The sequence below is a fragment of the Aulonocara sp. 'chitande type north' Nkhata Bay genome, linkage group LG2, assembly GCF_057382095.1.
Source record: "Aulonocara sp. 'chitande type north' Nkhata Bay isolate Kocher_YH1m ecotype deep benthic linkage group LG2, A_spYH_male_GT1.1, whole genome shotgun sequence".
NCBI classification, from domain to species: domain Eukaryota; kingdom Metazoa; phylum Chordata; class Actinopteri; order Cichliformes; family Cichlidae; genus Aulonocara; species Aulonocara sp. 'chitande type north' Nkhata Bay.
In genome coordinates this window covers 1,373,249-1,389,860 of record NC_141345.1, presented here as the reverse complement: position 1 = coordinate 1,389,860, position 16,612 = coordinate 1,373,249, and the positions used below count along the sequence as shown (strand labels likewise).

Sequence of the window (16,612 nt, the reverse complement as noted above, 5' to 3'; positions counted from 1 at the left end):
TAGGGGGTATTTAGCTTTAATGTCTGACTAAAAAAATCTACATCCTGCATAATTTGTGGTCTCCCATTTAACCTTTAAAGCCTAGTCAACACGCACGCACACAGATATACAAAATAAATATACATGGTTTTTATACATGGTGTAATACGGCAAAATAAGTTTGTACATCTCTAACTAACTGGAAAGTCAATATTTGGTATGAGCACTTTTATTCTTAAACACAGTCCGAACTCAGGCAAGCTTTCTTGTAATTTCTTTAAGATGTCTTCAGAAATAATCTTCCAGAAAATTTTCCATATTTAACTCCAGTTTCAGCACATTAGCAGTTATCTCAGTGTAATATGAAAATCTGTCCCTCCAGTTCGGACTGAGGAAGTCAGAGTCTGAGCTTTTAAGAAGAAAAAACTTCACAGTTAGTCAAACATTTCAAATATTTTCCTCCAAAAAAATAAAATAAAAAGTTACAACACAAAAACACTGTGGACTCTCTTCAAGTATACATTATAGCATGAAGGCAGCAGGTAAGGTTATTGTAAGGTGTGTGATGAGGAGGTAAATCCTGGGCAAAAAATATTAACATTCTGAGTCTGATATGCAATCATTTGGGGGTCCGAGAAAACACACACAAAGGTTACTCCAAATGAAATGCAGTGTAACTTTTGCATTATGTGGAATAGTTCAAGTTTCATAAATTAAAGGTATTCCCTTTACTCCTGTGTGACTTCACGATCTTCAGATATTTCCCTACCTTGTAAGGAATTAATGTTATTTACCAACAGCTGTTTATGCCAGTTTGGTGGATTTTCATACTGCAGGAAGAGGTGACCAGATGGGAAAGTCATATGTTCTATTTGTTACTTTCATGTTTCTTCACTTGGAGTTGATCTCAAGGGTTAAAAAAAAAAGTGGATTTCTTAGTTTTGCTGAAGTGCATGTGGGCAGATTGTTGCTGAAATCTGCAGATTAGGACTTTACACTTTTGAAATGTTCTCATAAACCCCAATTTAACCTTTGCGTTTGTTGAACGCCTGCATACAGTACTGGAGGAGGCCTTAGATGTCATGTTCATGCGGAGTTATTCTGAAACAAAAGGCTTCACAATTCCCTAACAAGCTAATGGAATATTCATGTATAAATGTCTCTGTGACTTTTATAAAATAGACTGAAAAATAGGAGTTGACTGATACAGCGTGACTCGTCTGCGGCACTGTTACACTCACATTGGAAATGCTTTAAAATTCAGTAGAACCAGATGTGTTTTGTATTCCATGCATTCTTTTCCCCTGTCAAAAAACAAAACAAAAAAAAACACACACTGTGTCTGCAGTACCCACAATGCAAATCATGTTTACTGGTAGCATTTGGTACTATTTCCTCAGGCTAATAGCCTCAAGCGGGAATAAAGTGAGGGTGATGAAGGCCGGTAAGCTCACTTCTTTTAACTGATTCTCATTTTGAAACTTGTAGCTAACTCTAGGCAAGTCACCCAAGGAAAAATCATCAGATGTTTTGCTGCTAAGGAGCAACAAGACACTTTACAAAACGTTCTTTTTCCCTCTATACTATACTGACTGCTCTTACTTTTAAAATAATGCAATTTCCTTTACCATTAAAACAAGAGTAGCATGAAGAAGGCTCAAGGCTTTCAGGCTGATAAAGACCTCCACAGCATGTATGAATCGAGTCTAGTAAATCAAAAGCATGTATCGAAATTATTTCAATGTGAAGATAAAACATGAATTGCCCTAGTTTGTTTTCTCAAGGAATGCAAAAGATCCTTTCCAAAAATTCCTCTGGTAACACTTTCCTGCGTATGCATTCATAACCTTTTGAGGAATCCAGAGACAAATCAAACAACCACATAACATCCTTGATGGACATCTTATAAGAATAGACTAGACACGTCACCAATAAATTAAAAATAGGTTTATTCAAAAAAACCTCTATATATCAAAAATCCCACATTTAACAAATTTATATTACAGCTTCACAATCTCAAGTGTACAAAGGCAATCTTGAAAATAAGGGATATTGCACTTTTCATGATTGTTCAGCACATACTCGAAGGCAGACGTTTGCAGTCCTCTCATGTGTGAAAACAGAACATGTACAGACACACCCTGATGGTTTTCAGTTTTGTTGCAAACCACACACCATACTTCAACACCTAAATGATCTTGCTGGCAAAACATTCAACTCCAGCATTTGAAAAGATGAGCTAATTTGAAAACACAGTGCTTGCATGCAGTCTAAAAAGAGCATGCTTACATGGCTAACTCCATTATATAACCTGGAATTGTTTACAGGTCTAGGCACATATCACATCTGCAATAATTTACTGAAATTATCTCATTACAGCAACAACAAAAAAACACAAACATTTTAGCCTCTTTTGGAAAGCCATTTTGAGGAATGAACAGAAGGTGATGTTTTTCAAATATACTGTATTTAATAATTAATTCAAACAAATAAATTCCTGACATAAACAAACAAACATCAGTAGCAATGCAAATAAGAAATTAAATCTGATCCACACCATTTTCTGCCTAACATTAATTTCCTGGACTGTCAGGTCTCAGTCATGGAAATAAAACTAATTTAGTGTCTGACTGATTAACTGAAAAAAAGAACCATCCTACGTCCTTCCAAGTGTCCACATGACACATAAAGTGCTATTGTCAGAGACGCAGCTCTGTTTCACTTGCAGCTAATTGTTTGGTGCCCAGGAAACAACTCCTGTGACACGGCGGCAAAGAGCAGGTGGCTGATAGATCTCACTTAGCATACTAAGATTTGATGTGCTGTTAGGAAGTGCTGTCTCTGTGTCTTTGGTGAGGAAATAAACGGACACGGTTGCATGGACAACCCATCAGTGGATTTCTTTACTCATCATTTTCACACTTGGCAGGATTTGTGTGTGTGTGCAAATCATTTATTCAGCTTGATATTTTGTAGGATCACAGCTCAGGTCCAAAGTTCAGCTCCAGCGTGTTTTATCTGTTTTGGTTTTCTGATGCTTCTATCATGGCTCTAAATCTTGAGTTTTCATCTGCCAGCAAGGCAACGGGACTGTCAAACTCCAAAATCTACGAGAATGAAAAGGATAAAACAAAATCAGCACTTGCATATAAAGTCTGGGCACATTATCTCCAAACTTACTCCAACCGAAGATATTTCCCAGCGGCCGTGTATGAAAAGCATTTCAATATGTGGGAAATATTGTCCTCAGACAGCCTTTGCTGCACTTTGCTGAATCATAAGTTCCTATAAGGAGTAGCGATCACTCCCGGCACACAGTGGCCAACACTGTTTGAGCCATGTTGACATTATCAACGAGGCTCGAACAACAAAATATTTTGGGATCTTTTATAATACAGGCAAAGCCAAAGATTACAAAATGGAAATGTAATTGTCTTTTTAATGCAAAATGCATGAAGTAATGAACCATTTAGGTACATCTAATAGTAATAAAACAACACGCTTACGAATATCTGTGATTTTTTCACTCCACTGCACAGCCAAAAAACTGGGTGTAAATTCAAGCTATAAATCTTGTCTCTTCTGATGCATCCATCTTATTTTACTCTACTTACTGATGCCAAAAATGCAAACTCAACTGATTAAGGGATAAGGGCTGAAACACATAAACTGGTGACTACTTGTGTGCTTTTCATGTTATCAGCTACCATCAAGAGTCTTGAAAACTGCTCAAGTGAAACATGAACTGTCTCATTCCATCCGTCATATCAAACACACAGTAATTTAGGGAATATCACATCAATGATTGAGTTTCAACCACTGGACCGAGTTTCACAGTCAGACATACTGCATTTATATTCACCTGGCCGCTGTCCATGACCATGACTCTGCTGCAGCTCATCACTGTGTTGAGACGATGGGCGATGATGAGAGTAGTGCAGCTGCCAAACGCAGTGCGAATGGTCTCCTGGATGAGACGATCTGTCTCGGTGTCAATGGCTGCTGTTGCCTCATCCAATAAAAGGATCTTTAAAAAGAGACACATGCATTCATATTATGGGAGTTTGGTTACTTCGATTGCACTGTTTCATTGACTCTAACGACCCACATTATGGAATCGAGTAATTTTTTATAATATAAAAAAAACGATGCAAATATTGCTCAAAGCAAAGTTTTTGTTTTCAGTGAAGGAGAATTTATATGATGTGAGAGGCATTTGAGGGGCAGGTGTGTGATAGCTGATTTAATCAACCAAGGTTGCAGAAAAATAAGATGAAATAAGAAAACTGAAAGAAACCTTCCAAACAAAGCAAAGGCTGAAATTGTGGTGCACATGCATGGTTATTGACATATAAAGTTATGAAATAGTACTTCACAAAAATAGCTGAAAACAAATAAAATTATACGCTATGTCCTGATGATGTCTGACCTCATGCTATCAGTTCAGAAGCCGTACCAGCTATGGGATACCACCAGCAGGGGGCAGTGGTATCCCATGCAGGTGGTTGTATGGCAAGACTGATTATTCATTTTAGAACTGAGGAGTTTATCAACTATTCCACATGGAAATATAAACCAGCAGCATTATACAATCTGCACCTTGCTGTTTCTCAGCAGGGCTCTGGCCACACAGAGGAGCTGCCGCTCTCCCACTGAGAAGTTCTCTCCGTTCTCTGTCACCTCTGAGTGGAGTGAATGAGGCAGCTGGCTGACCTGAGGAAGGTCAAAGGGACATAAAGATGTAAAAGGAAGCTGCTTTAGTCATGTAAAATATAATTTACACTCCAACCAATTTGTAACTCACCATTTCTTTTATATGTGTCTTCTCGAGAGCTTCCCAGACCTCAGCATCAGAGTATTGATCCCATGGGTCTAAATTGCTCCTATTGGAAATAAACCATGGTATTGACGTTCATACTGATTATACATTATGACAGTGATAAATGGACAACACTTATATATTATACTATTATACTTTTCTAGTCTCATGAAGTGTGTTTTTTTATGCAGAGGACCACACACCCTCACAAATTGGTACATCTGGGGCAGGTTTTAGGGTGATCGAAGCAAACTCAACCTCCTGAAATGCATCTGCCCGTGTCTATTTCACATTATGACAAGAAGGGCAGCATACTCTGATCCTGAGCTCAAAACAATCCATGGCCAGGATCGATTCTGACCTGCAGCTGAGGGAATTCATTCACAAAACAGAGGTGCTTTTTTGCTTTTGAATACTCTGGCCTGTCAGACCTAGCACCCCTGTTGTTTAATTTCTTAACACAAAGCATCATTTTTCCTTTTTGTAATGGGCACACATCAGATCACCGCTGTGCACACACAGCAGCGACATCTTCCAACATCTCCCAAAAGCCAATTTCAGGCAAAATTGAAAACACAATCACAGACACTGAGTGACTAGATGGAAAATATCCTGCTCACTTTTGATGTTCAACACATATACTACAGCTTTAAACAGATGGGCTGACTACAGGCACTTTCGAGGAAGAGAGTAGCTATCTACCTGGTTGTACAACTAAAACAAATTTTCCATTAAAGCAGATGCATTAATTGCCAAAACGTTGGTGTTTTCTGATATGATTTTTTAGCCAAAAGATTTTTAAGGTAGTTCAATAAACCAGTTGCAGTGATTAATAATGAAAGTAATTATCAATGGATTACCTGATAGTACCGATGAAGAGCACAGGCTCTTGAGGAATAATAGCTAGCTTGCTCCGCAGGTCATACAGACCGATCTGTGCAACATTGACTCCATCAATGATAATAGAGCCCCCAGTCAGCTCCACAAGTCTGAACAAAGCTACTCCTAGGGAGGACTTTCCTGCAAACGCATATAGAAAACATGCTGCGTTAACAAATGCAGACACATTTAAGTGGAAACGGAAGCTGAAAAGTCTGCCGGCTGGGGAACTGAAAAGGTCAGTCGTACCTGATCCAGTGCGGCCCACAATGCCGATGGTTTCTTCAGGCAGGATAGTGAAGGACAGGTTCTTAAGCACCAGCGGCAGATCATCGCGATAACGCATCTCAACATCCTGAAAGGTGATCTTTCCCTCCTGAGGCCAGGAGGGGGCAGGTTGGGCTGCCTCAGGACTTCGTCTAGGTGCTTCACTCTCAAGAGTCTTAGATAAGGAAAAGGTGATGGTATCTGGCATTAATCTGTAAATCTCTGTGTAGGGGCAAGCCCCCTAACTGATTTGAAGTGATTTTCTTTCTATGAGATTTTCTTGGCACGTCAGAAGAAAAAGTTGAGCTGATATTGTGGTTTGATGGCAGTTGTGTGACATAAGCTCTATCATGTGCCCTGGAGTGTGTTAATACTGCACAAGAGGTTTCTATCATTCCTAATCAAATGCTTGTGACACACACACACACACACACACACACACACACACACACACACACACACACACACACACACACACACACGGACTTGCCAACAGCCTTGAATTAAAACGGTGTCATATATCTCATGTGGTCTGGTCTAGTGCTGTTATTTCAGACATGCTGTTACACAATCCACCTTTCTCACTGTGCTAATCAATGCTGTTACCTTTATATAATGATTGATCCTCTCAACAGATGTAAAGCGAGCTTCTGTCTCGGTGAGGAGCCGCACGGTAAACTGAAACAAGCCAGTCAGCTGGAAGAGAAAGAAAAGCAGAGGGGTAAAAAGGTTAATGATTAACAGTGTCACACCAATTACTATGAAACACTCGCTATTTATGTGTGCTGCCCCCTTCAGCAATTGAGCAATAAAACAACTGGCAATTTACAGCCTAATAAACAGGTTTGCTGATATGGCTCCTTCACGATCTTGTTAATCGATTTCAATTCTCTGTGTCGATTATAACATGCAGTAAAGAACAGAATCTTAAAAAACCAAAAACTGGGCAATGAGAAAACAAACATATTTCTAAGACACACTGTGAAAATCATCCTGTCTGTGTACAGCAAGGTGAGAGTGTGCGTTAAAGCCAGACCATGTAACCTGTGCTAATCAATGGCTGCTTCATGCAGTGCTACAAGACCCATATTAAGCAGCAAATAACAGCTAAAATACTGCAGAATAAAAAAGGTGAATGATGTTTTGTTCTGTCAAACACAAAAAGCCTCATTTTAATCTGTCTCTTCAAATCGATGAAGCAAACATTAAAACTAGGCAAGGTGAAGATGCCAAGAATGACAATGGTAACCCTGTTAGAGTTCAATGTTCCACCTTGAACTCTTACTTCATGGGATTCCTGTGGTTATATTGTGGTTACGTAACTCCTACCCAAACAATGGTGCAGACAAAGCTTACCACCCATGGCAGCAACCAGAACACCCACACTGAAGAATCTGTTCAGGACTAACTTGAAATTCTCAACAAAGAGCTCCCAGTGTTGACTAAAATCCCTGTCTGATTAAGCATCCACAGGATGCGCCTGCAACAAGACCTATCCGGCCCGTGCTGTACACGTTGGCAACATCCAGCCACATGTGCTTGCCCCAAACTGCCTGGACCAGTTTTCTCAATAAGGTTAAGTACACAAGGTGATCGGTGTATATTCAGACAAGTTTTAACTCACATTTAGACGCACACAGTTATAGAGGCTGCCTTGCTACCCTTCCTACACAGCCCGGAGCTTCAAACTGTCAACTTTTTTGCCATTCAGAGGACCAGAGCCGTCAGTGTTTTTGCACATTCTGTGTTACTACATGAGTTTGTTTACACACCTGCACTGCATATGATATGGCCAAGCCTGCGTAGGCTGGAGGTATCTGATTGTGCATGAAGACAATGAGCAGTGCTACAGCAGTGATAAGGGAGATACTGATGAGGTCCAGGCGGATAGCCAGCCAACGCATTGCACAGCTGAAGAGGTAGTTTGAGGCCTGGTTGGTGTCCAGCAATTCCTGATATCTGAAAAAAAAAGAGAGGGAGAGAAAGAGAGATACCGTAAACTAATTTCAGCCAGAGTAGAAGCAAGCAGATCTCTGCACTCTCCTGCTTGCTGAGGGGAAATATTCTGGTATGGGCTCTGGTATGTTTACTAACAGAGGAGCAAACTCAAAAACTACAAGAAGAGATAAGATGAAATTAAAGTTTAATGATGCCCATAGCTAGCCTTGTACTCACCTTTGAAGGAAATCATGCCCTCTTCCATAGGCATGGATGGTGGAGAGGCCTTGAAGGCTGCTGGTGATGTGAGAGGTGAATGGTGATTGGCTGATATTCTCCAGGCGCTTTAGCTCACGAAGCAGTACCCTGCAAGTGAACAATGAAAATCATACATTGAACTTCCATGAAATTCACATTTTTATTTAAAATACATAGCTCAGTATTGATGTTACTCTGAGCCGTTTCCACTGTGTATACATCACAGAAGCAGATATATTAGAAACACATTAGAACTCATTTATGTTGTGATTTGCAGCCCTAAATGGTTATGAAAATCCTAATGAGTCAGCACACTGCAGAACTGTAAAGCCTCCACTCATCTTAGTCTCATTTGAATGAAAATTGTAAGGCATTGTGAGAAAGTGCGCTCTAGCATGTGCGGGGTAAATGGTTCAAATGGATTACATTCAACTGGAAATCACAAAAGACGAGCCGGAGTACGTGCAAAAGAGACAATTTTATGAAACACGAGAGTAATGTTTGTTTTGACAACCAACGCACGTATGTTATATTTCAGTTAAATTGACAGTGCAGCTTTCAGCCACATTTTTACTTTACTTGCACTGGCCTCTATTTCGGAGGGAAAACTGACCTCACACGTTAATACCGAAACACAAGTGAGGAGTGAAGGAATGGAGAACGCATCAGCTTTAACGATCCAAGAGCGCTGCAGACAAATCATGATGAAATGACGGGCAGAGACGGATCGGCACATGGTCCAAAACATGGCACCAGTTTTTCTTACTTCCCTACCGTTTCCCTCTATCTGATGCTTGTGCAACATTATGAGCAGTGTTTCATACACACAGACAGCCAGACATCAGACTCGCCATTCGAGACAAAGTGTCGGGGAGAGAGTTATACTGACAAAGGTGTGGTGTCTTCCTATTTTTAGATGCCAAGACTGAACGAACAGTACATGGGAATTACACATCTCCTATGAATCATTCAGTTTTCTCATAAAAAGCTGCGAAGAGAGACGGAAGGAACATGACACTTCCTCGCTTCGAGGCTGTGATCCAGACAAACATGTTTATGCCCTGGGCTGCTCCGTCTCAGAATTCAATAAAAAGCTGCTTTAGAAGTGGGTAATATCAATGGGAGATCTAGGTTGATGTAACATCCATAAATATCTCGGGATGTCGTGACTTTGTCAGATACAGCATTTCGTCCTGTTCAACAGCATTGCCAAGGGTCATCACTACCTTCCAGTGACAGGTGGGGATCATCTCTTCCTTCTGGGTCTCTGTTGTTTACTCAGAATTCATCACTAATTCCTGCACTACCCATAAATAAAATGTTTCTTTAAAGATGACTGAAGATGCTTAGTGATTTATTAATCACTCGAGAGACAAAAATGGTGTCAAGTCTGATTAAAGTAATCAAGAATTCCAGTTTAAAAATATCAAGCGGTACATACAGAGATTGGGAGGGAAAGTTTTAAATGTCTGAGCTCCCTGAAACTAAATCCACCTCCAAACATAATCATAGCTACTGTATATCAGTTTATCTTATATTTGTCATTATGATACAAGTCTAAAAGTCAAAAACACTCATAGTTTTATGTGTTTAAATCGAAATGTGCTTTCAGATTTCACATCGGAGCAGCAATAACACAGAGACTCGTGAGCTTCTTGAGCTCACTGATAGAGGAAATAACAATATGCTCTGGTTATTTCCCGAGACTCCGGCGAGCTGTTGTTTCCCTCTGTGGTTTCACCTATATTGCACAACTGCTGAAAAAATTATATAAAATGACTAGGTGCATTTGCAAAATTTACTATGGAACAGATCAGTTCAGATAAAGATTATCACAGTACTTCTTTCCATGGTATTTACCTTTAGCAGTCTCTCTCTGTGGTCCAAAGTGACTCCATATTAAACACTACTGATTAGAGCATGTTTTAAATAAGTGGAGAAGATTTTAACTGGCGGCTTGTTTGTGTTTGTCTTTTACTTTTGCACCTTGTGGTCTTGTTACATAATTTCTTTGTGCAAGCAACTGTACAATGACAATAAAAGTTCTCAGTCTGAATAATGGCAAATGGTCAGTATTTGTATAGCGCTTTACTTGGTCCTAAGGACCCCAAAGCACTTTACACAATCATCCACCCATCCACACACTGGTGATGGCAGCTACACTGTAGCCACAGCCACCCTGGGGCGCACTGACAGAGGCGAGGCTGCCGGACACTGGCGCCACCGGCCCCTCTGACCACCACCAGTAGGCAACGGGTGAAGTGCCTCGCCCAAGGACACAACGACCGAGACTGTCCGAGCCGGGGCTCGAACCGGCAACCTTCCGATTACAAGACGAAGGCCCAACTCTTGAGCCACGATCGCCCCAGTAAGTGCAGTAGTGAGTTAAATATTTTTGGATTAGCAGTTCTCAAGACTTGTACCAGACTTTCACCCAGACTGAATGATCCCTGCTCATATTCGTGTATGGGAAGAATGTCTTAAGCAATAGTTTTCCAGGCTTTCTGAAAGCCTTTCAAAGTTTATCTTTGGCTGTTTTTTTACTCCACACATTTTCAGTCTAGTTCTTGTACCTGATCATCTTCAGAGGAATATGTTGACCTATGAATCATTCACGCATAAAAAGGCAACAAACTCAAAGGAAGAACCAGTGTTGTGTGTACACCTAACAGACAATCAACGATAGAACCAATTTTATATTCTGTCTTTTGATATGTTGTTATTTGCAGCTCGCTATGTTATGTGACAAAAGAAATGGCAAGTCCGGGGATCATCTTCAGCAGATGAAAGTTGTGTCCTTAATAAATAGGAAAAAAAGCCAGAAAAGGCTTGACATAGGACCTGAGAGATACATCTGTCCCTTCAGCTTATCTACTGTTTGTCGAAGCCTCATCAGAAATGGTCACAGTGGAGGCTTCGCTGTCAAGAAGCCATTCTTAAAAAGGGCAAACAGGGAGAAACACCGAGGTTTGCTAAATTACACAAGAACTGGACTGAAAGTGAGTGACAAAAGGTCTTATGGAGTGAGGAATCCAAATTTGACATTTTTGGTTCAAATCATTGTCAAATTGCACAGAGGAGGTCAGGAGAGTGGTACAACAGTGAGTGTCTACAGCTATCTGTAAAACAGTGATGGTGTTGGGAAATTATGAATGCAGAAAGTAGTATATAAGTATATTCACTGACAATTATTAGCCCGAAGCAGCTTACCACTAAGTTCAACCATCACAAGTACGTGACAAGGCCTTTCCCTAACAGAAAACTAAAACTTATTCAATCGTTTAAGCCTCAAAGAGGCCTTTGAAGTCTTTGAAAAGGCCTTTGAAAAGGAGACATGACAGAGACATGTAGCTTTTACAAAATGTCATCACTCTAAGGGTCTAAATTTCAAACTATTTCACACACAGAAGAGTAGACAGTTTGATTTATTTTCATGTATTTTTGGTTTTACTTCAGTCACTCGTGATGTTTTGATGAGCAGTTCTCAAGAAAGCTGCAACCCACAATCTGCCAGCTCTGCATGGCCACATTTTAAAAAGGAACAAACAAACACACACACAGGTCTGTTTTCATATCTTAGTGGGGACATCTAATTGACATAATGCTTTCCCTAAAGGCTCACCCTAACCCTAACCATCAAAAATGAATGCCTAACCCTAACCTGATTGTAACCCTGACACTAAAACCACATTTTGAGTCTCACAAATGCCTTCAAATTCATAGGGATGGGATATTGTCCCCATAAAGTCTGCTGGTCCCCACAAGTATAGTAACATTCCAATATTTGGTCCCCACTGGGGTGATTAGATCCAAACTGACTAAACTAAGCGTAAGGCAAAGAGTATGTTTGTGTACAAGAACTTGAGCCACATGACAAATGCTAAGAGCAAGTCTTAAATTTTGATATATCTAACCTAAACTTTGTGCACTGTGTCATATTCCCTCAGTGCAAAAATGGGAAAAGTAAAACAAAACAGGAAAAGAGCCAAAAGGCTTTGAGAATCACCAGCTTTCCTCCATTCTCAAGTAATTTCTCAGTCCTTGTTATAGCTGGATTTAATTTTCTTTATCGAAGCATCCATCAGGCTTAAAGAAAATCTGCTTAACTTTGCTTTCTTCACTGCTGTCAGATAAAGGCTGGACTTTAGAAAAGTGTCTCTCTTAAAACTTTGAATTTTAAAATGAGAGACACTAAAAATGAAGGGTATTGTTTCAATCTGTGGACCAGAACTAAACGAGATGAGAACTAAACAAAAGAAAACAAAAATGCAGGTGTTCTGATTAGTGAGTGACTTATCACCCTAACTTTGACGATCTACGGTGGGCTTTTTGCCTGTGTTAGCTCTGTGTGTTAAGCCTCACCTTTACTGCATGCACTTCACTCTTATCAACTCCATGTAGAGAAAATAAGAGGCAGCTGTCAGTTAAAAATACAACTCATAGGGGAAAGCAACTTACTGCTCTCCAATTACTTTGCATTGCATGACGGTATCTCCTTGTCAGTTACGCTTGCTTTGAAAAAAAAAAGACTTTAAGCATCTGTGTGGTGGGATGAACCACCAAGAGACTAGCGGACCCGTAACTTTTGTAAACTTATGAAGGCAGGAAAAATGGAGAAACTGTGTGATCATGACTCTTGGTATGCCTGCATGTGGAGCATGTTTTTAGTGTACACAAATCACACTTTTAGCACATAGTTGATACAATCTTTCAAAAGTGGATATTCTGGGGTCAATAATTTGAGGGACCATACAGTATTAGCTACTTGAATTTTCAGAATTTCCATTATGTCCATATCTATCATAGAAAACAGCTCTTTTACTAAAAACTGGATAAATTATAGAGGTTTTACTCTTGATTTTTTAAGTTTTAGACTAAAATAAAGTCACATGAAGGCTCTTTACCCTTGGCTCAGCTCAATCATGTTGGCACACTTCATTCATCCATGGAAGCATACACCAGATACTGGGTGAGAGGTATCTGGTGTATGCTTCCATGGACAGCCACTTTAGAATGACGAATTAAAATGACAAGCAGAGAATCTTCTTGCTTGGCAGCCACCACTGTGCTCCCAAGCTGTTCTACTAGTTAACTCATGTTATAAACCTAACTATCTATCAAGTTAGCTAGTCAACGCTGAATCCCAAGTTGAGTTTCAAAGCCATGATCACAACTGCATTCACAGACACATTGTTAATCGTCACGCATTTATCCAAACCCAGATGGATGCATCATGGGGTACTTGGGGTTCAATATTAGTTACAGTGAAATTTATTGCTTTTCATAAAAAGCTTAAGTCATTTTGTCTGTATGGAGCAATTTCACAGTATGGAGCTGACCATCGTACATTGTCTGCATTATAGTCTTGGAAAAAATAACAAAAGCCAAGATTAGGACGAGAGTGTTGAATGTCTGACCTGGAAAGACGATTGACAATGTAGAGAAAGCCTCCCAGAGGCAGGACTGAAATGAGGAACCAGGGGAAGACAATGCCCACCATTCCCAAGCAAAGCAGCACCAGGGACAGGTTCTGCAGGAGCATCTCAGCTTGCATGGTGAGACGCACATCCACTGTGGAGATAAAGTACATCAGATGCACTGTGTAGAGTCTCTCTAGGTCCCACTAAGTGTCTTTTGTCAGGGGAAAATCTATGAGCGGCAAAAAAACAGCAGAGTCTGCGAAAATATTAAACCCAACCACCCAAAGAAACAACAGCTCACAAATCAACATGTCAAGCAAAGACACCAGTGAAGTGCATAACAGAGAGCCACTCACTAGGGAAAACGCTCCATGTCAAATCACACTGTGTCTTTGCACTACACCTTGTCAACCAGGGTGACTTCACTGACTGAAAGGTCTCCTGGGGGAAAGGTTCACAGTCAAGACAAATCAAGACTCACCCTCGTCCATGTCCCTAGAGAAGCGGGTCAGGATACGACCCAGAGGTGTTGTATCAAAAAAGTGCATAGGGCAATGGAGGATCCGGCTGAACAGCTTGTCGTGGAGCACGGAGGCAGCCTTCACGGTGCACTGTCAACACAGACAACACATGTTGTGCTTGAACACGAGACCTGACACGTGTAAACAACAACCGTATGGACACATTCATTGCTTGGATAAACAGACAGTTGGAGTGAAATTGTCTGTTAGTCGACACAGTTTTAAACCTCAAAGCACAGCGGGTACAGTGGAACACATATGTTGCCCGAGTGTTATAAATGCTACATATGCTATGCATGTGCACAGTGGTGGGTAGCTGTCATGCACAGAGTAGTGCTGTCAAATCTTCATTTATGATGAGTTTCCGGGAGGCTGACATAAAAGGTCATGACCTACTGCGCATGAGACATTTCAACAATTGGACAGAAATTACATGTGGCAGCAGAGAACAAATTAATTCTATTAATGGAATATTTAACACTCACAAAGATCTCATCACAGCTAGAGGTAAAAAAAAGATTAGCCATCTTTGAAAAATTAGCAATTTTAAGTGGCACACATTAACGTGGGGATCTAACCTCTGCAGTGCAGTGTCAGGATGGGTTAGCTTGAAAACGAGGATGCACACTCGAGGGGATGCTGAAATACACGAGCGTGCACGCACACACACTCACACGCTCTTTCTCTCTGCTTCTTTGTCTCCGTTTCTCATAAAGAAACAGACTGATATGCATGCAGCCACTGTATGAGTTGTGAGACAGGACAGTGGACAGATAAACTGACTTGTCCTGCAAGCACTGGATCCATAAGAGCATGAACAAATGACAGTGTAGACGTTCAAGCAGGAGCGCTGTCTGGATATAAGGTACACATTCTACTCAATTTTAAAGTTCATCAGTGGTTAAGAGGACAAACGTGAAAGAAAGGGGCTTACCTTCACAAACACCAACCCTCTGATTGTCTTCAGCAACAACACAGCTCCCATGGAGATGATGTAAACAGTTGAATAGTACCGAATATGAGGGTTGAGTCTCATGCTGTTGCTCGCTATTGTTTCATTCACCGAGATTAATGATGTGTTCTGAGGGCAGATGGAGCAACAAATTACAGGCTGACAAAAAAAATCTTTCTTTCCCCATTTGGTCTCTAATGAAATTGAGAAAAGCACACTTTGGATCACAAAAAAAGGCATGAAAATCAGTCCGTTGGGTGGTGTTTGCCATTCCAAGCACATTTCTCAACAGCAGCCACCAACTGCTTAGCTGCACATCTGTTTCTTTACTGCTCACTCTTGTTTTTAATTAAGTTTACCAAGGTGCTGTTACTTTTTTAATCATGCACATCCAGATTAATGCTCAGTCGGCTGCCACACTCATCCAAACACAGTAGTTATTTTTCTTTTGGGAGTCAAACACACACCACTGAGAATCCTGTATTATAGAAAACTAGAGTCATCTACACTCACCCCGCTGCCCTGTCTGATCCAGTGGCTCAGCCACCAGTTACTGAAAGCTAGGCTGCCTGTGGTGGAAACAAAGAAGAAGATGTTGATGACGAAGACTACTGGGCCTCCCGCTGCTTTGATGTAGGCTCCGTAAACAGACCACGGGACTGAACCAGAGCCTTTCTCTTCAGCTTTCATCAATGGTTCTAAATATAAAAGCCAGAAAAGAAGTTACTTATGAACCATTCTCATGGAAAACAGCGATTTACATGAGAAGCATGAAAACGGGCAGAGTTTCTCACCTCCTTTCTTGCTTTCCATCTTTGGGCTGACCTCGGCAACATCAGTGGCACTGTCAGCCTTATTTCCACCTACCCTCTGCTCTTTGTTTTTTAGTTTCTCTTTCACCAGATTCTGAGAGTAAAAAAGGGGAGTGGGGGAAGAGTTTTGACACATGTCACCAGCAGAAATCACAACGGCCATAGCAATGGCATTGTGGACATTATTAAAACAGAGATATCGGTGACATGGTCTTTAGCAGCTCACCAGTAAATCACTGCACACATAAATAATAAAAGCCTTTGTATGCATTAACATTTCCTTGCTACAGGGCCTGCCTTTCTGGGCTTATGAATTATTCAGCTTGTAATGTTCAGTTTTATTGTGTCGTGAGGGCAAAGATGCCTTATTCAAAAGAGTTGGCTTTGCTCCTCGTGCGCCCCTGGCCTTACCTCCTGTTGCATGCTGTTGAATAGCATGGCATAGTTGCGGTCTTTACCAATTAGCTGCACATGGGTACCGTGCTCAGCAATCTGGCCGTCCTTCATCAGAATAACAACATCGCACTCAGGAAGATACTAAAAGATCAATGCATGAAAGAGGCAAAAGAGCAAGATATTAATTTTGCAGACATTCTGTGGATTTTTGAAGGTTTAAACTTTTTATTAATTGATCGCAGGAGCTTTTCCAGCAAAGAGGCAACATTTCTCATGGTTGAAAAAGCAAGAAAGACTCAGTTCGACAGAAAGGACTGAAATATTCTAAAAGAGCAGAAACTGCAAAAGGATGTTGATGGAAATTATTGGAA

General features: G+C 40.6%; 1 protein-coding gene across 1 annotated transcript in view; it reads right to left on the bottom strand.

Moving 5' to 3' along the window:
• Window positions 1-2,853: 2,853 nt before the first annotated feature.
• LOC147337166 (ATP-binding cassette sub-family C member 5) overlaps window positions 2,854-16,612 on the bottom strand; it is a 28,820-nt gene continuing 15,061 nt past the window's right edge. Inside the window, exons 16-30 of the mRNA XM_086300940.1 lie at window positions 16,257-16,382; window positions 15,828-15,939; window positions 15,547-15,731; window positions 15,016-15,162; window positions 14,042-14,171; window positions 13,558-13,711; window positions 8,120-8,248; window positions 7,717-7,903; window positions 6,551-6,640; window positions 5,927-6,119; window positions 5,659-5,818; window positions 4,784-4,862; window positions 4,579-4,692; window positions 3,842-4,006; window positions 2,854-3,086 (exon numbers count right to left, since the gene is read on the bottom strand). Of these exons, the coding sequence (XP_086157066.1) occupies window positions 2,994-3,086; window positions 3,842-4,006; window positions 4,579-4,692; window positions 4,784-4,862; window positions 5,659-5,818; window positions 5,927-6,119; window positions 6,551-6,640; window positions 7,717-7,903; window positions 8,120-8,248; window positions 13,558-13,711; window positions 14,042-14,171; window positions 15,016-15,162; window positions 15,547-15,731; window positions 15,828-15,939; window positions 16,257-16,382 (2,064 nt within the window). The 3' untranslated portion in view covers window positions 2,854-2,993. The remainder of the gene's footprint in view (window positions 3,087-3,841; window positions 4,007-4,578; window positions 4,693-4,783; window positions 4,863-5,658; window positions 5,819-5,926; window positions 6,120-6,550; window positions 6,641-7,716; window positions 7,904-8,119; window positions 8,249-13,557; window positions 13,712-14,041; window positions 14,172-15,015; window positions 15,163-15,546; window positions 15,732-15,827; window positions 15,940-16,256; window positions 16,383-16,612) is intronic.